The 23,102-nt window shown below is 50.7% G+C and overlaps 1 protein-coding gene across 1 annotated transcript in view; it reads left to right on the top strand.

Moving 5' to 3' along the window:
- Positions 1 to 23,102, top strand: part of LOC140395240 (procathepsin L-like) — a 48,534-nt gene that overhangs the window by 4,591 nt on the left and 20,841 nt on the right. Inside the window, exons 3-5 of the mRNA XM_072482790.1 lie at positions 1,134 to 1,256; positions 5,226 to 5,429; positions 15,879 to 16,103. Of these exons, the coding sequence (XP_072338891.1) occupies positions 1,134 to 1,256; positions 5,226 to 5,429; positions 15,879 to 16,103 (552 nt within the window). The remainder of the gene's footprint in view (positions 1 to 1,133; positions 1,257 to 5,225; positions 5,430 to 15,878; positions 16,104 to 23,102) is intronic.

Raw genomic sequence — 23,102 nt, 5'->3', positions numbered from 1 at the left:
CCCTGAACTTCATTGGATAAGAGGAACAAAGGGGGGGGGGGGGAGGTGGTATTCCCACCTTACAGCCTCCTGCCCATTTAAATGCTCCTCCCCCTCAACACAAACTCACCTCAGGGAAGGAAGGGAAATAAATTCAGTCTTTGGTGTAAATCAGTTTACTGGATTCCACTGGGCCTCTGTTGAAGTTACCATAGAAACCATAAATACACCTGGAGTAGCTTCATGACCATTCTCTTTGTAAACATATCGACATTGTCATCACACTCACCAATCAGAACACTCCACAAAATTAATGGAATGGGGCGGCAAAATCTTTTTTTAACTTAAAAGTGCCCAATTGTTTTTTTTAAATTAAGGGGCCAATCCCCCAACCCTGCACACCTTTGGTTGTGCGGGTGAGACCCACACAGACACGGGGCTGGGATCGAACCTGGGTCCTCGGCGCTGTGAGGCAGCAGTACTAACCACAGAGCCACCGTACCGCCCAGAGGAGACAAATTCTAACCTGGGAAATGCATGATCCATCTTTCCTCTCGATTTCCAATTTTCTGTTGTTCGTCACAAAACATTATGTCCGGGGATAAAGATGTTGACCTTATTCAACAAATTATTCCTACTCCACTGTCAGGGTGGGAAACGTGCTGGATGGGGTGACTCAGTCAGGTTGAGATGCAGAGAGAGATTCAGGCTCAAGCCATGACAGGAGTCGAGCCTTTCCGTCCCTTGGCAAGTTCCTGCTGGTCATACATTAGTATGCCATGAATACTCATCATATTAAAACTTTTAAAATTGCTTCTATCATTATGACAAGGTCAGCGGTACACGAGGATCTCGTGTGACTGCAGGAGCCGGCTCCTGACACGTAAACAAAAATGCAGCTGACTTCCAGCTCTGTCATCAGGACTGCGCACCCCAGAAAAAAGACTGCCTAAAGCTTTGATCTCTCAGAGCGCGGGTTCAATCTGCTTTACCTTTCTGTGTCTATGGGAAGAGGAATGAGTGTATCTTCTACAATATGAATGAGAGGATAGAAACTTGACTGCAAAATGTAACTTCAGTTTTTGCATCAGGATTTTAAATAATTTTACAAAATGAAAATGTTACAGCCTGACTGCCTTAATGTCTTTATTCAGGAAGAAGAGACCTACAGGAGAAAGATATGGGAGGACAATGTGAGATACATCGAACAGCATAACCTGGAGAACTCAATGGGGAAACACACGTTTACTGTGGGAATGAACGAGTTTGGAGACTTGGTGTGTACAAGCTGTCTAGAAGGCGGATCAATTAGATCCACGTTATTGTGGGTACTATTACTGAATGAGGTTTGATATAAGACCATATAAAATAGGAACAGGAGTAGGCCATTCAGCCCCTCGATCCTGCTCCAGCATTCAATAGGATCATGGCTGATCCGACATTCCACACATCCACTTTCCTGCCCTTTCCCCATATCTCTTGATTCACAACACACAAGGACTCTGCCCTCAAAGCTTTCTGTGGCAAGGTGTTCTGAAGATTCGCAAACCTCTGAGAGAAGAAATTCCTCCTCATTTTAAGTCTCGAATTGGCACCACTTGATTCTGAGACTATGCCTGCTGGTCCTAGACTCTCCAATGAGGGGAAACATCCTCTCAGCATTTACCCTGTCAAAAGCCCTTTAAGAATCCTATATCTTTTAATGAGATCATTTGTCATTCTTTTAAATTCCAATGAGTAGAGTCCCAACCTGTTTAAACTTTGCTCATGAGGCAATCCTTCCACACCGGGCCCGGATTATCCTAGTGAACCTGTTCTGAACTGAGTCCAATGAAATAACGGGGCTGGATTCTGCGGCCCCCCAGCAGCATGTTTTTCGGTGGCGCTCCATTCACTGGTGGTCGGATTCTTTCTTCCCTCCACTTGTCAATGGGATTTCCCATTGAAGCCATGGAAAACCCACGGATGGGGGTGCGCTGCCAGCGGGAAGAAAGAATCCCAACAGCTGGAGAATTCCAGCCAATATCTTTCCTTAAATAAGGAGACCAGAACTGCTCACAGTAATCCAGACGTGGTCTCACCAGCAGCTTGTACAGTTGCAGCAAGACTTCCCGGCTCTTATACTCCAGCCCCCTTGGAATAAGGGCCAACATTCCATTAGCCCTCCAGATTACCTGCTGCACCTGTGTGCCAACTTTCTTTGTTTCTTGCACAAGTACCCCCAATCCCTTAGTACAATTGCTTTCTTCATTTCAATAATACCCTGTGCTTTTATTCTCCCTTCCAAAATAACCAACTTGATTAGTAGTATCACAGCACCTCATTATAACAAAGAATTCACTGTTCGTTCCTGTTTCTGTCAAAATAGATTCTTCTCTCCTTTTGATATCTAAGTGTGTTATGTTTGCTCTTGTCAGTCAGCCAGCACCATGGGCTTGTGTGTCTGTTGTACTTTCTGAATAAAAAGCATGGGATGGGCTCACCGGCACTAAACCAAGTGACAATTTAAAAATGATTGGACAGTGTTGACAGTGTTCAACACACCAGCTGCATTAACTCTCCATGGCCCTAATCTCCCCGCAGTGATGGACTAAAACCGAACACTGGGACCAATGGCAATTTCAACTTTTGATGTGTGAACCTCCACAATTCATGTGGGCAGGATATTCGACCATGGGCAGCATCAAAACCAAACTTGATCTTTGTGTAACAACTACTTTCCATTGTGATCAGAAATGGGAATGCTTACTGACTTTCTCCTCTAAATCCCAGGACTCTGCCGTCAATTCTAGACCAACTGCACCCTGAGCTGTGATTTTGATTTGATTTATTATTGTCACATGTATTAGTATAGAGTGAAAAGTATTGTTTCTTGCATGCTGTGCAAACAATGCACACCGTACATAGGAAAGGAAGGAGAGACTGCAGAATATAATGTTACAGTTATAGCAAGGTGTAGAGAAAAGATCAACTTAATACGAGGTAGGTCCATTCAAAAGTCTGATGGCAGTAGGGAAGAAGCTGTTCTTGAGTCGGTTGGTAAGTGACCTCAAACTTTGGTATCTTTTTCCTGACGGAAGAAAGCGGAAGAGAGTATGTCCAGGGTGCGTGAGGTCCTTAATTATGCTGGCTGCCATTCTGAGGCAGCGGGAATTATAGATAGAGTCAATGGATGGGAGGCTGGTTTGCGTGATGGACTGGGCTACTTTCACGACCTTTGTAGTTTCCTGCGGTCTTGGGCAGAGCAGGTTCCATACCAAGCTGTGATACAACCAGAAAGAATGCTTTCTATGGTGCATCTGTAGAAGTTGGTGAGGGTTGTAGCTGACATGCCAAATTTCCTTAGTCTTCTGAGAAAGTAGAGTTGTTGGTGGGCTTTCTTAACTATAGTGTCGGCATGGGGGGACCAGAACAGGCTGTTGGCGATCTGTACACCTAAAAACTTGAAGCTCTCGACCCTTTCGACTTCATTCCCATTGATGTAGACAGGGGCATGTTCTCCACTACGCTTCCTGAAGTCGATGACAATCTCCTTCGTTTTGTTGACATTGAGGGAGAGATTATTGTCGTCGCACCATTTCACCAGATTCTCTATCTCATTCCTGTACTCTGTCTCGTCATTGTTTGAAATCCGATCCACTACGGTGTTGTCATCAGCAAATTTTACATTCCTTCATCTTGGAGCCCGTTATGTCTTGCAGACCTGCCATAGTCGGCAGGGATCTGTGTGGCTAGCCTGGGACTCGAGCTTGGTCCGGTACTGTCTTTTGGCATCTTTGATGGATTTCTTTAGATCATATTTGGCTTTCTTGTAGAGGTCAGGGTCACCTGACTTAAACGCTTCCTACCTGGACTTCAACAAGCAGTGGATATCCCTGTTCATCCAGGATTTCCGGTTGGGAAACATGCGGATTTGCTTCTTTGGCACACAGTCTTCTACACACTGACTAATGAAGTCAGTTACTGTAGTGACGTACTCGCTCAGGCTGGTCGGAGAATTTTAAAATACTAACCAGTCCACTGACTCTAAGCAGTCCCGTCGGAGATCATCCGATTCGTCAGACCAACAATGCATGACTTTCTTTGACGGATTCTCCCGCTTCAGTTCTTGCTGATAAGCCGGGAGCAGGAGCACAGCCTTGTGGTCAGATTTGCCAAAGTGTGGGTGGGCGATAGAGCGGTAGGCATGTTTGATATTTGTGTCGCAGTGGGCCAGGATGTTTGGGCCTCTGGTGGAGCAGGTGACGTGTTGGTGGTAACTTGGTGGTACGCTCTTGAGCTTGGCCTGATTGAAGTCCCCAGCTACAATAAACAAGGCCTCGAGATGTTTCGTTTCAAGGCTATTTGTGGTGGTGAATATTTCGTCCAGTGCAACTTTCATGTTTGCATGGGGTGGGATGTAAACTGCCGTCAGGATAACGGAGCTGAATTCCCGCGGAAGGTAGTAGGGGCGGCATTTTAGCGTCAGGTATTCTAGGTCCGGGGAGCAGAAACTCTCCAGTGTTGCTACATCTAGGCACCAGGAGGTGTTGATTTGGAGGCAGAACCCACCACCCCTTGTCTTACCTGAGGCCGCCATACGGTCCATTCAGTAGATTGAGAAACCCTCTGGTTGTAGGGCACAGTTCGGTGAAGCAGGAGTGAGCCATGTCTCTGTGAAACAGAGCACACAGCATTCCCTTAGTTCTCTTTGAAAAGTGAGTCTGGCTTTAAGTTCGTCTAGCTTGTTTTCTAGAGATTGGACATTAGCTCGGAGTAAGGGAATTAAGACCAAGCTGGTGATGGAATCTGAGAGCCTCTTGATCGGGATGGTTCAGTTAAACACCAATAAACTCAGCCATAATGGGGGACTTTACCCACTCTCCTCACTGTGAAAGTGCTCTGGACGTTTCTAATGACCAGAAGATTCTCAAATTATTTCACACAAAATCAGGCATCAGTGCTGCCATTTTGTTTCTTGTACCCTAGACCAGAGAGATTCTTTATCACTTTCAGGATCTCCACCCACCTTTATCCTGGAGTGTGGTGAAATGGATGAACCATTTTCATGCAGTTCTTCATTTTAGTCAAACATTAGACATGAGTATGGAGTGTCAGTGCTGCTTGATACTTTAATCGCTCTTTTTGCTAAACTCAGTGAATGGGTGAGAATGTGGCCCTGTGCGGTTATCTACTCTCCTCCTGAACCTTCTCCATTAAAAATTCATCAATTCATTAATGAATGCCTGATGTGTTTTCCTTTCTAGACTGATAAAGAGTTCAATGAACGCATGAATGGATTCCTCCCAATCGAAGCTGATAACTCGACTGAAGAATTTGAAGGAGACGAATTTGATGAAGATGAAGAAAGTGATGGAGATGATGAACTTGATGAAGAAAGTGATGGAGATGTGACACGTGTAATCGTCGATTGGCGTAAACATGACATTGTAACTCCAGTGAAGAACCAGGTAAAAATCAGGAGCAGCCAATCTAGTCATTATTGGGGTGGGATTTTAATAGTCAGCTGCTCTCCAAATTTCTCGTCCCGCTCATGACGATGCCCACCAGTGTCAGGGCGGGAAAATCCCACCACAAGTGTGAGGTTCTAATTGGCTTTGAGTTTCGGTCCTTTTTGCCTGAAAATGCCGCTGCTGCTTACTCACAGCAGCTGTTTATGTGCATTGGTTATGGTCAGGCATGGAATCATGGTGGGATTTGTCGAAGTTAAATCCATTTTTTTTGCATAAAAAGGCTGTTAAATGTTGGATTCCAAAGTATAAAAGTTTTTTTTTTAAGATGTTAAAATAGATTTAAAATTGAAGTGTAGAAGTACAATTGTTCCATGCTAAATAGGAATTTCAGACCTAACCTGGCAAAACTCAAACCAGACAAGTTTCTGAGATGCGCTCTCCAAGCTCCTTATCAGATTATGTCCAGTCTCACTTCATGAGCATTGCATTGTATACTCCAATTATGCATTGTTTAATTATTCAGATGCCTAATGAAAAGTGAATGGGATACATAATTTATATAGAAAGCACCAACCAACCTAGATATAAGTTGTGTAGGTCGGAGGAATGAGTTCCTGTCCCCCTCATCTTTTGATCAAAGCAGCCAATTCCATGTTGTGGCTTTTCTATGATAGTGTCTGAATCATTTAAACCGACACATTGTACCAATTAGAATTATCAGGATAATTATCTGGATAATGACAAAATCCATTGATATTATTCTAACCCTTAGTCGATGACCCCATCACTAAATTGTCTCTCATCATGTGAGATGTCCCCTTTTAAATACAGCATTGCATTGCTTCATATACATGATATTAGAACGTAAGAAATGGAAGCAGGGGTCACCCACTCAGCCCTTCAAGCCTGTTCCATCATTCAATATGACAATGACTGGTCTTTCAACTCAACTTGTATAGAACTTTGGTGAGGCCACTGTGTGCAATTCTGGTCACCACATTATAGGAAGGATGTGATTGCACTGGTGGGGGTGCAGAGGCGATTCACTGGGATGTTGCCTGGGATGGAAGATTTGATTTATGAAGAGAGGTCAGATTGGCTTGGATTGTTTTCGCTTGAGCAGAGAAGACTGAGAGGTGACCTGATCAAGGTGTACAAGATTATGAGAGGCATGGACAAGGTGGATGGGAGCAGCTGTTTCCCCCAGTTGAAGGGTCAGTTACAACGGGACACAAATTCAAGGTGAGGCGTAGGAGGTTTAAGGGGGATATGAGGGAAAACGTTTTTACCCAGAGGGGGGTGACGGTCTGGAATGCACTGCCTGAGAGGGTGGTAGAGGTGGGTTGCCTCTCATCCTTTAAAATGTACCTGGATGAGCACTTGGCACGTCATAACATTCAAAGCTATGGGCCAAGTGTTGGCAAATGGGATTAGTCAGGCAGGTCAGCTGTTTTTCAAGTGTCAATGTCGACTCGATTGGCCGAAGGGCCTCTTCTGCATTGTATGATTCTTTGATTCTGTGATTCTGCAAACTATTGGGTCCAATCACTTAGTTTTCTCCAACTCATTTGGCACATGCCCTGAATGGCATTCATAATCAATGAAGCAATTAACGTAGTGCCCATTTGATGATGTATTTTTGCAGTTTCTCTTTCGTAGCCTCAATCACTCCCTGTCATTTAATTCTCCACATCCCATTAAATATCATTTAATCTCCATTCTAATCCCAGGACAAACTTTGACACCCAATACACTGTCATCAAACCTTAAAACATACACTGAACATCCACAAATCAGTCCAAATTCTCAGCACAATTTCGTATATATTTCTTAACCTCTTCTGAAGTCTTTTATTTTCCACAACAGCAATCAATGTTGTACTTGTGTCCAATTATTATTTCAAAATGGGGTGCTGGGGGGGCGCGGGGTGATCTGGCCCCGGGGGGTGCCCCCACGGTGGCCTGGCCCGCGATCGGGGCCCACCGATCCGCGGGCAGGCCTGTGCCGTGGGGGCACTCTTTCCCTTCCGCCTCCGCCACGGTCTCCACCATGGCGGAGGCGGAAGAGACTCCCTCCACTGCGCATGCGTGGGAAACTGTCAGCGTCCGCTGACGCTCCCGCGCATGCGCCGCCCGGAGATGTCATTTCCGCGCCAGCTGGCGGGGCACCAAAGGCCTTTTCCGCCAGCTGGTGGGGCGGAAATTCCTCCGGCGTCGGCCTAGCCCCTCAATGTTGGGGCTCGGCCCCCAAAGATGCGGAGCATTCCGCACCTTTGGGGCGGCGCGATGCCTGTCTGATTGGCGCCGTTTTGGGCGCCAGTCGGCGGACATCGCGCCGTTTCGGGAGAATTTCGCCCCAGTATTGTTGGAATATCAGGACTGGTCAATTAATTTTATAATCCTGATGAAAGTTTGTTCTTTAATAGATAACATGGGTGGGATTCTCCGACCCCCCGCCAGGTCGGAGAATCACCGGGGGCTGGCGTGAATCCCACCCCCGTCGGTTGCCGAATTCTCTGGCACCGGATATTCAGCGAGGGCGGGAATTGTGCCGCGCTGGTCGGCGAGCCCCCCCCCGGCGATTCTCCGGCCCGCGATGGGCCGAAGTCCCGCTGCTGGAATGCCTGAGCCGGCGAGGATCAAACCACCTCTCTTCCCGGCGGGACTAGGCGGCGCGGGGGGCTCCGGGGTCCTGGGGGGGGACGATCTGGCCCCGGGGGGTGCCCCCACGGTGGCCTGGCCACCGCGATCGGGGCCCACCGATCCGCGGGCGGGCCTGTGCCGTGGGGGCACTCTTTTTCCTCCGCCTCGGCCACAGACTTCACCATGGCCGATGCGGAAGTGACCCACCCCCTGTGCATGCGCGGGGATGATGTCAGCAGCCGCTGACGCTCCCGCGCATGCGCGGACTTCCACCGATCGGCGAAGTCCTTTCAGCCCCGGCTGGAGTGGCGCCAAAGGCCTTTCCTGCCAGCTGGCGGCGCGTCAACCTCTCCGGCGCGGGGCTAGCCCCTCAAGGTGAGGGCTTGGCCCCTAAAGGTGCAGAGACCGCACCTTTGGGGCGGCCTGATGCCGGAGTGGTTCACGCCACTCCATCCCGCTGGGACCCCCCGCCCCGCCAGGTGGGGGAGAATCCCGCCCATGAGTCAGACTTTACTTGGATTCAGTCAATATTGCATTTAGAAATTGCTCAATGTTCATAATATGAATACAATCTGAATTATGAATTATTTCAGTGTTCTCACAGAAGATGGTGGCACAGTGGTTACCACTGCTGCCTCACAGTGCCAGGGACAAGGGTTCGATTCCAGCCTTGGATGACTGTGTGAAGTTTGCACCTTCTCCCAGTGTTTGGTTTCCTCCGGTTGCTCCAAATATCACCACCTAAGGGTCCGGTCCACCTCCTCCTCCACTATCCTGGCTAAGACCGTGAACACTGTCGCCCAGAATCTTCCCAATTTTTCGCAACCCCGAAACATGTGCATGTGGTTCACTGGCCCCCGTCCTACACTTCTCACACTCACCCGCTACCCCCTGAAAGAACCCTCATTCTCGCCGGAGTCATATGCACCCTGTGCACCACCTTAAACTGTATCAGGCTCATCCTTGCACAAGAGGAGGTCCCGTTTACCCTTCGGAGTGCCTCACTCCATATTCCCCAATTGATCTCCCCTCCCAACTCCGCTTGCCATTTCTCCTTGATCTTCACCACCCGCTCACCCCACTGCTCCCCCAGCCACTTATATATATCCCCAATTCTTGTCTCCCCTTCCACTTCTGGAAGCAGCAGTCGCTCCAGCAGGGTGTATCCCGGCAATCTAGGGAACCCTCTCCAAACCTTTCGCACAAAGTCCCTAACTTGCAAATACCTGAACTCACTGCCCCTCGGCAGCTCTACCCTCTCCCTTTGCTCCTCCAGACAGGCGAACCCTTCCTCCAAATACAAATCCACATCCCTCCACCTCCTGTATACACTAGCCATCCCCCCCGGCTCAAACCCATGATTCTCGCACAGCGGCGTTGTACCAACATCCCTTCCATCCGAAAATGCCTCCTCAGCTGATTCCACATCTTCACCGTGGACTGCACCACTGGGATCCCCGAATACCTACTCGGAGCCATTGGCAATGCTGCCGTCACCATAGCCTTCAAACTAGACCCCTTACAAGATTCCTCCTCCATTCTAACCCACTCTAACCCTTGTCCTTCCCACCACCGCCCCACCTTGCCCACATTCGCCGTCCAATTATAATGAAGCAAGTTCGGCAACGCCAACCCCCCCCCTGCTGCCTCTGCCTCTGTAGCAGGGTCCTGACAGTATTTTAGTTTATCTCATTTTTAAAGATGGTTTTCCCAGTTCTTTATTTACAATTCAGATTAAACCGTTCAATAATTTCTCCATTATTTAAGCACTGTTCAAGGTTCATTAGCTCTTAAAGAGTGAACAGACCAATCAGAGGATTTCTCAACGTTATTGCTATAAAGAAACAAAAGATCTGCCAGATATTTATTGCACACAGGACCCTTTTAACTTCCATCAATCCTAAGTTAGAAAGATGCTGACAGTTTGCTAATGGCTATCGCATTCCAGTAGAACCAATAGCAATAAAGAATGTTTATCCAATTATTCAACAGAATTCCACAAACACCAATTACTCTCAACATTCAATTTTTAATAAACTCATATCAAATAATGATTTTCACCTCATTTATAATCACAAGAATTTCACTGTGGTTAACATCAAAGTCTAGTTTTCACAATTTAATAATTTGGTTAACTTCAATAACCCTGATTCCATTCCATAATATTTTAAACTGGTAAAAGGAGCAGACGTAAATTTATCAAAACCACGCTTGCTTACAAGAAGCCATTGAATTAAATAATTTTATTCTTCAGGTACCTTTTGAAATGACTGCAAAAATACTCAGTATAACTGAAGAAAATATTAGTCTCACAGTTAAACACACATTCTGACTTGAAATAGATAGAGAAATAAAAAGGACATTCCATCTTGAATTCGGAATTCATGTTCTCACTCAAACCTTTTACCTCCTACACAATCCTTGATATTCTCCTCTATTGGGATATCAAAGGGGTGTTACAGGCACTGCTTGGGCACTTGACACAATTGGTTCCTGAAATCCAGGTTGTAACTCGAATAGTCATAAGTTTGAACCGATTTTCTTGGAGGAATAATAGTACAACTGGGGAATTGGTTCTTGAGCCCGGGCTGGAAATCCTTTGTGGGCACCCGGTGTAAAATACTCTCAACACTTGCCCTGTAATGCCTGCACGCCTCAGCACAAGTTCCTCGATTGTGTGGGGGATATACTGAAGCCATTTGATCACTGTCAGTTGCCTGTTTAACCTTGAAGTTCTGTGAGTCTGAGCACATATTAAATAGAACATGAGTATATAAAAGCATTAAAATCACGACAGTTGGGCAAAAATAATTAAACAGAATAAAACACCTGTTTATAACCTAATAAAGATAGTTCGACCTGTCCAGTGAAACAGGTAGAATGGAAGAATAGAACCATAGAATTCCTACAGTGCAGAAGGAGGCTATTCAGCCCAAAGAGCACCAACCCTCTGAAAGAGCACATTACACAGGCCCACTCCCCTGCCCTAGCTCCATAATCCCAGCCAACCTTTAGACACTAATTGGCAATTTAGTAAGGTTAATCCACCTAACCTGCACATCCTTGGACTGTGGGAGGAAACCGGAGCATCCGGCAGAAACCCACGCAGACATGGGGAGAACGTGCAAACTCCACACAGACAGTGACTCAAGGCCGGAATGGAGCCCGGGCCCCTGGCCCCTGGTGCTGTGAGGCTGCAGTGATAACCACTGTGTCACCATGATACCCCTAAAGGACAGCACAGGATGTCAATGTGCATTTATGAATGTGTTGCCGTGGCATCATGAACATAGAACATTATAGTGCAGAAGGAGGCCATTTGGCCCATCAAGTCTGCACCGATGTGGCGCGATCGAGCAGTTGAGGCCTTTACTCTCTCGAGTTTCGAAGAATGAGAGGAGATCTAATTGAGGTATATAAGATGGTAAGAGGTATTGACCGTATAGACGTAGAACAAATGTTTCCTCTTGTGGGACAATCGAGAACGAGAGGTCATAGTTTTAGGATAAGGAGTGGCAGATTTAAAAGAGGTGAGGAGAAAATACATCTGCCAAAGGGTCGTGAGTCTGTGATATTCACTACCCCAGAGTGTGGTGGATGCTGGGATATTGAATATATTTAAGGAGGAGATGGGCAGATTTTTAATTAGTAATGGGGTGAAGGGTTGTGGAGAACAGGCAGGAAAGTGGAGTTGAGGCCGAGATGAGCCATGATCGTATTGAATGGCAGATCGAGCTTGAGGAGCTGAATTGACAACTTCTGCGCCGAGTTCTTATATTCTAAATTACTGCAATCTCATTTAATGCCTGATCTGTTGCACAGACTCCAGAGGGTGTTTCATTCTAAAACTCAATTAGATTAATCCAGCATCTTTTTTTTCCAAGGCTGGCTCTCCTTAATTAACTCTCCAATGCAGTTAATTGGCCTTCAGTTCATTGTTTCTCAGCCCCGACACCAGCTGAGTGAGCCGACACCAGTAACTAACTTGCTGCCATTCTTTCATCTTTTCTTGGGCAAGGGTGTCACATTTATCACTCTAGTCTTTTGGAACGTCCCCGACATTTGGGGAAGATTGGATAATTCTCTTCACTCCCATTCCCTTTAGAATTCAGACCGAAAGCTGTCAGACACGGCAATTATCTATTCTAAACATAACCAGCCTTTCCCACACAGCCTGCCCAACAATTATTGCCCCCATATCCATTTTCTCACCTGACATGCATCATACAATCTCTTTAATTGTTTCATCATAATCTCCCATCTCCCCTTCATCCGAGGAGCCCTGGCTTTGGATCCTATCTTTCCCTCTGGTTGTAATGTCCCTCGCCTGTATCTGAAACATCAATGCATTAATGGTCACCCATTATCTCTTCTAGCTTTTCTTGTCAGTTTTTGGTTCGGTTTGGTTGCCCCATTAACACTTCATTCACTTGATCCATCTCTGTGATAAACGGTTACTGTATTAATGTACCCTTATCATCATGTAAGGTGATGTCCCCTTTAAAACCGGCCTTGGAACCCTGGGGGACTCTGCCTCTGGCTCCGCCCACCTGGGAGCCGTATATAAGGGGCCGCCTTGTGGACGGCACCTAGTAAGCACCCGTCTCGGCACCAAGCTAGTTCTTAGCTTATTAAAGCCTTCTTTACCGTTTACTCTCTAAGCGTCGTTATTGAGGGTACAACAATCTCATTTCGCAGCACCAGATCCAGCAAAGCCTCCTCCCTCATTGGACCAGGAGCATTCTGGGAAAGGAAATTCTCATGAACACATTTCAGAAATGCCTCCTTCCGTTTCCCTTTACTATAACACTTTCCCAATTGATGCTTAACTCAGTAACATCCCCCAATATCATCACTCCCTACTATTGCACTTCTTTGTGATTTCCCTGCATATTTTCCCCTCTGTCTCACATTCAATATCTGGAAACTTAGATAATACCCCTCTCTCCTAGAAAATCCCCCCCCACCCCCCCACCCCCAGTTGTGTAATCATACACGTTTTGCCTCCATGTCTAATGAGTAGATTCTGTCCTTGTTACCTCCAGGACATCCTACCTTTGCAACACAACATCAACCTGGTAGCACAGTGGCTAGCACTGTGGGTTCACAGCACCAAGGTCCCAAATTCGAATCACCACTGGGTCACTGTCTGTGCGGAGTCTGCATGTTCTCCCCGTGTCTGCATTGGTTTCTTCCGGGTGCTCCGGTTTCCTCTCACAGTCCAAAGACGTGCAGTTTAGGTGGATTGGCCATTCTAAATTGCCCTGTGTCCAAAAAGGTTACGAGGGGTTATTGGGTGGCAGTGAGGGCTTACGTGCAGTCTCAATGGGCTGAATGGCCTCCTTCTGCACTGAATGCTGTATGTATGTTCCCTAATTGCTGCCATCCATCTCCCCCTTCCTATCCCCATTTTTTCTGAACATTTTGTATAATTGAATATTCGCAGCCTTGTCCGCACCATTAACCACATTTCTATTATTGCTACTACACCATATTTCCACTTTGATCTTTGTGCTTGTAACTCACCAATTTTATTCACTACTCTATGTGTTAACACACATGTATTCTTAACCTGGCTTTGCAGCCATGCTTAGTCGACTCCTGTCGAATGTGGTACTATTTCCTTCTAGGATTAAGGTAAAGTCACCATAGGCCAAAGATGACCATAGGCTGCTTTCCCTTTGAGGGGGAGAGCTGACTAATGGTGATTTAACCTGAGGGTCACCACACCTCAGGCGAGGGTCAAGATTGAGAATGCAGGGCCTTCATGAATAACCTCAGCTAGTACAGGAATTGAACCCACGTTGCTCACCTTGCTCTGCATCATGAACCAGCTGTCTAACCAAGTGAGCTCAGGCTCCCGAGGAGTATCCAACACTCTCACTTGAAGTACCTTGTTCCACTTTACTACTTTCTGGTGCCTACCCCACTGTCAATTAAATTGAAACCCTCCCCAACCAGAGTGGTGAACTTTTGTTTGAGGAAATTGGTCCCAGACCGAATGGGATGTGACCTGTTCTTTTCGAGTAGCTGCCTCCTGTACCAGAGCTGGTCCCAATGCCCTGAAGCCCTCATTTACTGCACTTCAAGCCACACGTTGATCCTCCCGATTTTCCTATTTCTACTCTCGCTAGTCGGGAGAGTAATCCGGAGCTGTTACCATTCTCCATGATTCCTGAAACTCTGACCATTGGCCCACAATCCCTATCCACTCGATGTCATTGATACTGACTCAATTTCTGGCTCACCCCCTTCATCCTGCAGAATATTCTTAATGATGTCCTTTACCCTGACATCAGTGAGGCAACTTACCTCGCAGGACTCCCGACAACATTTACAGAAACACCTAACTATGGAATCTCCTGTATCAATTACATTTCTATTCCATAGTGTTCTTCCTTTCTGGAGTCCCTTGCCCAATGATGCCATAATCTGGTCTGCATCCCTTTGAGGTGTTGTCGCTCCCAGCCATCACCAAAGCTGTGTATCTGTTTGAGAGTGACTCCCCGAAAATACTTGTACTTTCTGCTTCTTCCTACTTCTCCAGATAGGCACCCACCTCCCATCCTTAACTCTCCTTGGCTGGGGAGTGACCATGTCCTGGAACACAGGAAACTCCCGTCCTCCCTGATGTTAAGCTTCCCCTCCAGCTCGGCAACCCTGAGCTCCAGCTGAAACAGCTGGAAACACTTCCTCCACACGTGGATTGAAACCTGGGTCACAAGCAGCGGGCTGACTTACTTTACCCATGATTCCATCCCCAATCTTTCTTCTCTAATTATTCCCCGCTTAATCAGAATCAGCACTAAAGAGTAAGAGTGAAATCCATACCCTCTCAAACCTGCCACACAGACACTCACTGATCCCATGTGTCTTCTAGAAATCTCATCAAAAAGATGAACTAACTTCCTTGGTGTAAATCTGTATTGCACCTGCCAATGCAAAGATTTTGGGCGCGATCTGCTGACCAGGTGGTGCGCCAGAACAGGGGATCTTGCAAAATGTTGCAATCTGAATCCTGCCCATTGTAGACAGGATCAGTATTCGGCACATCTGTGTATTAGAGTGAGACAGCTGGACTCACTCTAATATGCAGCTCGCCTGATCTGCCAAGGCCTTGGGTTCTGACCTCTTCACCTTGGAGAACTCAGGCGAGAGCTGTTCACTGTTGGTTCCCACAAATGGGAACAAGGAGGAATGGCAGTTGAGGCAGGGGATCTCCCAGGGGATCCGACAGGTGGTTGCCCTCGAGACAGGCCGATACCCTGGCACTACTGGTGCCACCTTGGCAGTGCCAGCCTGGCAACCTGGCAGTGTGACCTGGGTGCCAGCCTGGCACTGCCCACATTGCACTGCTAGTTGGCAGGGGCACTGACAGGGATGGCATTTTTCCCACACTAGGTATCGGGCTGGGGATGCCCTGCATGTCTGGGTAGGGTGCAGGGGCTCAAGAACCCCCATATTTGTGACCTAGTACTTTGGGGGGGTGAGATCCAGGGATGGGTCGGGCCGGGTGGGGGGGGGGGGGGGGGGGGGGGGGGGTCAATCTCCTCCTGCACTGAGGAGTTCTGGCGAGCAGAGTTCCTCAGTGCAGGAAATGGGACTAACTGCGGCCTCGGTGGGGTGTTCACCGCTGAGGCCCCGGATTGAAACAAAGTCCAGTTAGATAGAATGATGATTCTCGGCGCTGTGAGTGTAGGGAAACACCCGGCTAAACGCGCTCGACACGGGGCTCTGTTGCAAATCGGTTAGATCACACCCGGAATTTTTAATCAGAATGTTATTTTATTTCTGTCATGACCAGGGAAGCTGTGGTTCTTGCTGGGCTTTCAGTGCGACCGGTGCCATCGAAGGGCAGTGGGCTCGGAAACATGGAAAACTGATTCTCCTGAGTGAACAGAACCTGGTTGATTGTACCAAACTATATCATAACAATGGATGCGGAGGTGGATGGATGAATCGTGCCTTTCTCTATGTGATCGACAATAAAGGCATCAACACGGCTGCAGATTATCCATATACTGCTCGGGTAAATCTCTTTTAATTGCTTTTCCAATTCTCCAGTTACAAAATGTTTACAATATTCATGGTAGACTGCAGAGCCCAGTCCAAATAGAATGGAAGCTGACATCCAGCTTTGGATCAATTCTTCCCTGAGAAGCTGCTCCCAGGTTTCCACCAATGTCACTGTCTAACCAACATGAGGGAGGGTGAGGGAATATCACTTTTCAGGAAGGGACTAGTTCTCTCTTTCATTTCTCCCCTTATCTTGTAATTGATACACGATCAATTACTGCATAACTGAAGGCTTTAATAGATTAGAACTGTTCCCCAGCAGTTCAGGTACAGAATGAGGACTGCTGGGACGGCACCGACTCTTAATACCCCACCTATCTGGGTGGAGCTACTACTATACAGCCAATGGTAAACCCCCAGGTTTGACCAATGGAACTTCAGCCTCTCGGGTGCTGCAATACCTGATAATACCACATTCACCCCCTGTTAAAAAGAGTCCGGCGTGGGTGGTGGCCAGTGGCTACAACTGTATTCAACATGGTATGATCAGATATGGAGGTACCGTGATACCTCCTTACAGTGCTTAGAGGGTATTTACAGTCATGGCAGATATATACAGTCAGTGTTTATTATTTACAGTTACAGATCGGTTAAGATGAAGCAATCAGTCGGTCGGGTGCCCTGGTCGTCCTCTGGGATCGTCTGGGCCTCGGTGGTGATTCCGGTGGGGGTCCAGGCGCCTGCGACTTCGGGAGCGTGGCTTCGGCCTCCATGGCAGTTTCGGCACCCCTAGACGGCGCTGGTGGGGAGAGCGGTTGACCTGGGAGGGTGTTGCCTGTAGTGGGTGGGTGGGAGGGCCCAGGCAGGAGCGGCGGGAGGACTGACCCCCCTTTTGAAGTGCTGCAGAGTGGTGGGGTGCGGGTGGTGGTTGGGGTGCGTATGGGGATCCGACGGGCGCCAGTTTCCGTAGGGAGACCGTATCTTGTCGGCCGTCAGGGAACGCCACGTAGGCGTACTGGGGGTTAGTGTGCAGCAAGTGGACCCTCTCGACCAACGGGTCCGACTTGTGCGCCCGCACGTGTTTTCAGAGCAGGATGGGTCCAGGTTGGGAGCGCGGTACCGGAGGAGGACGTCCTGGGGAAGACAAGGAGACGTTCATGAGGTGTCTGATTGGTGGTCGTACAGAGCAATGACCGGATGGAGTGGAGGGCCTCCTGGAGGACTTCTTGCCAGTGGGAGACTGGGTGGTTCCTGGACCATAGGGCCAGTAGGACGGTCTTCCAGACCGTTCCGTTCTCCCTCTCTACCTGCCCGTTTCCCCGGGGGTTGTAACTGGTCGTCCTGCTTGAGGCGATGCCCTTGCTGAGCAGGAATTGACGCAGCTTGTCGCTCATAAAGGAGGACCCCTATCACTGTGTATGTAAGCGGGGAAACCAAACAGTGCAAAGATACCATGGAGGGCCTTGATGACGGTGGTGGCGGTCATGTCGGGGCAGGGGATGGCGAAGGGTGGCAGAGGTCCTCGTGGAGGGCTCGGAGGCAGTACACTTGTGCGGTGGCACATGTGCCGCGGGACAGGGCGTCAGGAGGCTCGTTTAGCTTCCCGGGACGATACAAGATCTCGCAGTTGTAGGTGGAGAGTTCTATCCTCCACCGCAAGATCTTGTTGTTTTTTTATCTTGCCCCGCTGTGCACTATCGAACATGAACGCCACCGACCGTTGGTCAGTGAGGAGAGTGAATCTCCTGCCAGCCAGGTAATGCCTCCAGTGTCGCACAGCTTCTACTATGGCTTGGGCCTCCTTTTCGACTGAGGAGTGGTGGATTTCGGAAGCATGGAGGGTACGGGAGAAGAAGGCCACGGGTCTGCCCGCTTGGTTGAGGGTTGCCGTCAGAGCTACATCGGACGCACCGCTCTCGACCTGGAAGGGGAGGGACTCGTCGATGGCATGCATCGTGGCCTTTGCAATGTCTGCTTTGATGCGGCTGAAGGCCTGGCGGGCCTCCATCGACAGGGGGAAGGTTGTGGACTGGATCATGGGACGGGCTTTTTCTGCGTAGTTAGGGACCCACTGGGCGTAGTAACTAAAAAACCCAAGGCAGCGCTTCAGGGCCTTGGGGCAGTGAGGGAGGGGGAACTCCATGAGGGAGTGCATGCGTTCAGGGTCGGGGCCTATAACTCCATTTCGCACTACGTAGCCGAGAATGGCTAGACGGTCGGTGCTAAATACGCATTTATCCTTATTGTACGTTAAGTTAAGGATTTTCGGAGGTTGGAGTTGTGGTCCTGCTGGTCATGGCCGCAGATGGTGACGTTATCGAGATACGGGAACGTTGCGCTCAAGCCGTACCGGTCAACCATTCGGTCCATCACGCGTTGGAAGACCGAGACCCCGTTAGTGACACCGAAGGGAACACTTAAAAAATGATAGAGCCGCCCATCTGCCTCGAAGGCAGTGTATTTGCGGTCGCTCGTGCGGAGGGGTAGCTGGTGGTAGGCAGACTTGAGATCCACCATGGAGAAGACCTTATAATGCACGATCCTGTTTACCAGGTCGGATATGCGGGGGAGAGGGTACGTGTCCAGCTGCGTAAACCTGTTGATGGTCTGACTGTAGTCGATGATCATCCTATGCTTCTCCCCGGTCTTTACCACCACTACTTGAGCTCTCCAGGGACTGTTGCTAGCTTCAATGACCCCTTCCCTTAGTAGCCTTTGGACCTCCGACCTAATGAAGGTCCGGTCCTGGGCACTGTACCGTCTGCTCCTGGTGGCGACGGGTTTGCAATCCGGGGTGAGGTTCACAAACAGGGAAGGCGGGTCGACCTTAAGTGTCGAGAAGCCGCAGGCAGTAAGGGGGGAGGGGGGGGAAGGTTTGCTAGGCAGGACCCCTTTATCTCCACTGAGTAGGAACTGGAGGCCAGGGAGAGTCTTTGATTTATAGGGTGGGTAAAAAGTGAACAGCGCCTTACCGTGTCGGGGTGTATAAAGCTCTCCGTGCTCCCAGAGTCGATCAGGCAGGGAGTCTCGTGGCCATTGATGAAGACCGTTGTCGTTGCTGTTGAGAGTGTTCGATGTCAAGTTTGGTCCAGAGTTACCGAGGCCAGACGCAGTAAATTTTGATCGGACAGTGTATAGTCGGCCGGGCTGGGGTCCTGGGCCCCATCCAAGATGACGTCTCCCATGGGTCGCACATGGTGGTCGGAGATGGACAAAATGGCGGCGCCGATCCGTCCAGTGCGGTGTCCGGGGAACAAGATGGCGGCGCCCAGGGGCCGCACGTGGCCCGAGGATACGGGGGTGCTGGTGACTGCTGGCCGCCTGGGGCCCGAGGGGAAGTTCGCTGTGGCAGCCCGGAGTCACCGCTCGTGCCTGGCAAACCCCCACAAAATGGCCCTTCTTGCCGCACCCTTTGCAGGAGGGTTGGCCGCATCGTTGTGGTCTGCTGCAAACCTCCACAATATATCCTAGCAGAGGGGCGATGTGCTGGAGGAGGATGAGGATCAAGGGCAGGCCTTGTCAGACGAGGAGGATGAGGGGAGTGAGGGGGACAATGAGCGGGACATGGGGGCTAGCCATGCACGGAAGGTTGCACGACACTATCGGCAGGGTCAGCGAGCACGGGATGCTTTAGTCGACAGACGTTTCACCAACTGGGGGGTGGGTGAGTTACTCGGCAGGGGCCCGGACATCACAATACCGCACCCCCTCACCACCGACCACCCTCGCCTCCCGCACCACCGACAACCCTCGCCTCCCGCACCACCCACCATCCTCACCTCCCACACCACCCACCACCCTCACCTCCCACACCACCGACCACCCTCACCTCCCACACCACCGACCACCCTCACCTCCCACACCACCGAACACCCTCACCTCCCACACCACCCTCCATCCTCACCTCCCACACCACCCACCATCCTCAACACCCACACCACCCACCACCCTCACCTCCCACACCACCCTCCATCCTCACCTCCCACACCACCCACCATCCTCAACACCCACACCACCCACCACCCTCACCTCCCACACCACCCTCCATCCTCACCTCCCACACCACCCACCATCCTCAACACCCACACCACCCACCACCCTCACCTCCCACACCACCCTCCATCCTCACCTCCCACACCACCCACCATCCTCAACACCCACACCACCCACCACCCTCACCTCCCACACCACCCTCCATCCTCACCTCCCACACCACCCACCATCCTCAACACCCACACCACCCACCATCCTCACCTCCCACACCACCCACCATCCTCAACACCCACACCACCCACCATCCTCACCTCCCACACCACCCACCATCCTCAACACCCAAACCACCCACCACCCTCACCTCCCACACCACCCACCATCCTCACCTCCCACACCACCGACCACCCTCACCTCCCACACCACCCACCACCCTCACCTCCCACACCACCGAACACCCTCACCTCCCACACCACCGAACACCCCCACCTCCCACACCACCGACCACCCTCACCTCCCACACCACCGACCACCCTCACTTCTCACACCACCGAACACCCCCACCTCCCACACCACCCACCATCCTCACCCCCCACACCACCCTCACCTTCCACACCACCGAACACCCTCACCTCCCACACCACCCACCATCCTCACCTCCCACACCACCCACCACCCTCACCTCCCAAACCACCGAACACCCTCACCTCCCACACCACCCACCACCCTCACCTCCCACACCACCCCCTACCCTTACCTCCCACACTACCCACCACCCTCACCTCCCACACCACCGAACACCCTCACCTCCCACACCACCGAACACCCTCACCTGCCACACCACCGATCACCCTCACCTCCCACACCACCCACCATCCTCACCTCCCACACCACCGACCACCCTCACCTCCCACACCACCGAACATCCTCACCTCCCACACCACCGACCACCCTCACCTCACACACCACTGACCCCCGTCACCTCCCACACCACCCACCATCCTCACCTCCCATACCATCGAACACCCTCCCCTCCCACACCACCCACCATCCTCACCTCCCAAACCACCCACCAGCCTCACCTCCCACACCACCCACCACCCTCATCTCCCACACCACCCACCATCCTCACCTCCCATACCATCGAACACCCTCACCTCCCACACCACCCACCATCCTCACCTCCCCCACCAGCCTCACCTCCCACACCACCCACCATCCTCACCTCCCATACCATCGAACACCCTCCCCTCCCACACCACCCACCATCCTCACCTCCCAAACCACCCACCACCCTCATCTCCCACACCACCCACCATCCTCACCTCCCATACCATCGAACACCCTCACCTCCCACACCACCCACCATCCTCACCTCCCCCACCAGCCTCACCTCCCACACCACCGAACATCCTCACCTCCCACACCACCGACCACCCTCACCTCACACACCACTGACCCCCGTCACCTCCCACACCACCCACCATCCTCACCTCCCATACCATCGAACACCCTCCCCTCCCACACCACCCACCATCCTCACCTCCCATACCATCGAACACCCTCACCTCCCACACCACCCACCATCCTCACCTCCCCCACCATCCTCACCTCCCATACCATCGAACACCCTCACCTCCCACACCACCCACCATCCTCACCTCCCCCACCAGCCTCACCTCCCACACCATCGAACACCCTCACCTCCCACACCACCCACCATCCTCACCTCCCCCACCAGCCTCACCTCCCACACCACCGAACACCCTCATCTCCCACACCACCCACCATCATCACCTCCCACACCACCCACCACCCTCATCTCCCACACCACCCACCATCCTCACCTCCCACACCACCCACCATCCTCACCTCCCCCACCAGCCTCACCTCCCACACCACCGAACACCCTCATCTCCCACACCACCCACCACCATCACCTCCCACACCACCCACCACCCTCACCTCCCACACCACCCACCATCCTCACCCCCCACACCACCCACCATCCTCACCCCCCACACCACCCACCATCCTCACCTCCCACACCACCCACCATCCTCACCTCCCACACCACCCACCATCCTCACCTCCCACACCACCCACCATCCTCACCTCCCACACCACCCACCATCCTCACCTCCCACACCACCGAACCACCCGCATGCACACCTCCCTTCGTTATGTATACCTGCGGTACAATGAGCTGGGAGCACTGGGTTGTCAGTGAAGGCGGGTCTGGTCCATGGGATGGAGGATGATGACAGCCCGCTCTGTGATGAGCTCCATGCTCCACATCGTTAGACAATGTCTGACTCATTCCCACAGTAGCACCTTCCACCTGGATGATCACTGCGTGTGAGATGGCCCGTCCATCGCACGGTCCTGTTGAATAGCTGGGGACGGGGTGATGGGAACGGTCGGGGAAGGGGGGGGCTGCATGGTCCACCCAATGGGCTTCACTCGTCCACCACCCCTCACCCACAGTGGCCATCACTGACTGCCCCACCCCCACACCCATCAGACAGAGTAGGTTTGAACGTGGTAACAGGTGTTTAATGTGAAGAGGTTGATGCGCAATCAATTACTCTCAAGACAAAGTGATTCATAACTGAAGGCTTTAATCTGCTAGAACTCTTCCCCAGCAACTTCGATACAGGAAGTGAAGGCTGCTGGGACGGCACCGGCTCTTATACTCCGCCTCTCAGGGCAGAGCTATGTACAATAGCCAATGGTAGACTCCTGGTTCTAACCAATGGTCATCCACCTCTTATGTACCGCAATACATAGTACTACCACAGAGGTATATACAGTCTGTGCCCTAGCCCCTGTAACTAAACTGTGCCCGACACCCATGCCAACTTAACTGGTGTCTAGCTTTCTGGCCTTACGGACCCTAACACTACACCAAGGTGGTTCCCCAGACGGTACAGCAGGAGTGAAGGTGGACTGCTTGGACTCCTGCCCTGCGGCGAGAGTCCCCGTTGGTGCTCGTCTCCTGGGGCGGCCTGGCCTGGGTGGG

This window comes from Scyliorhinus torazame, chromosome 18 (genome assembly GCF_047496885.1).
Source record: "Scyliorhinus torazame isolate Kashiwa2021f chromosome 18, sScyTor2.1, whole genome shotgun sequence".
Lineage (NCBI taxonomy): Eukaryota > Metazoa > Chordata > Chondrichthyes > Carcharhiniformes > Scyliorhinidae > Scyliorhinus > Scyliorhinus torazame.
This window is presented reverse-complemented; position numbering and strand designations above follow the sequence as displayed.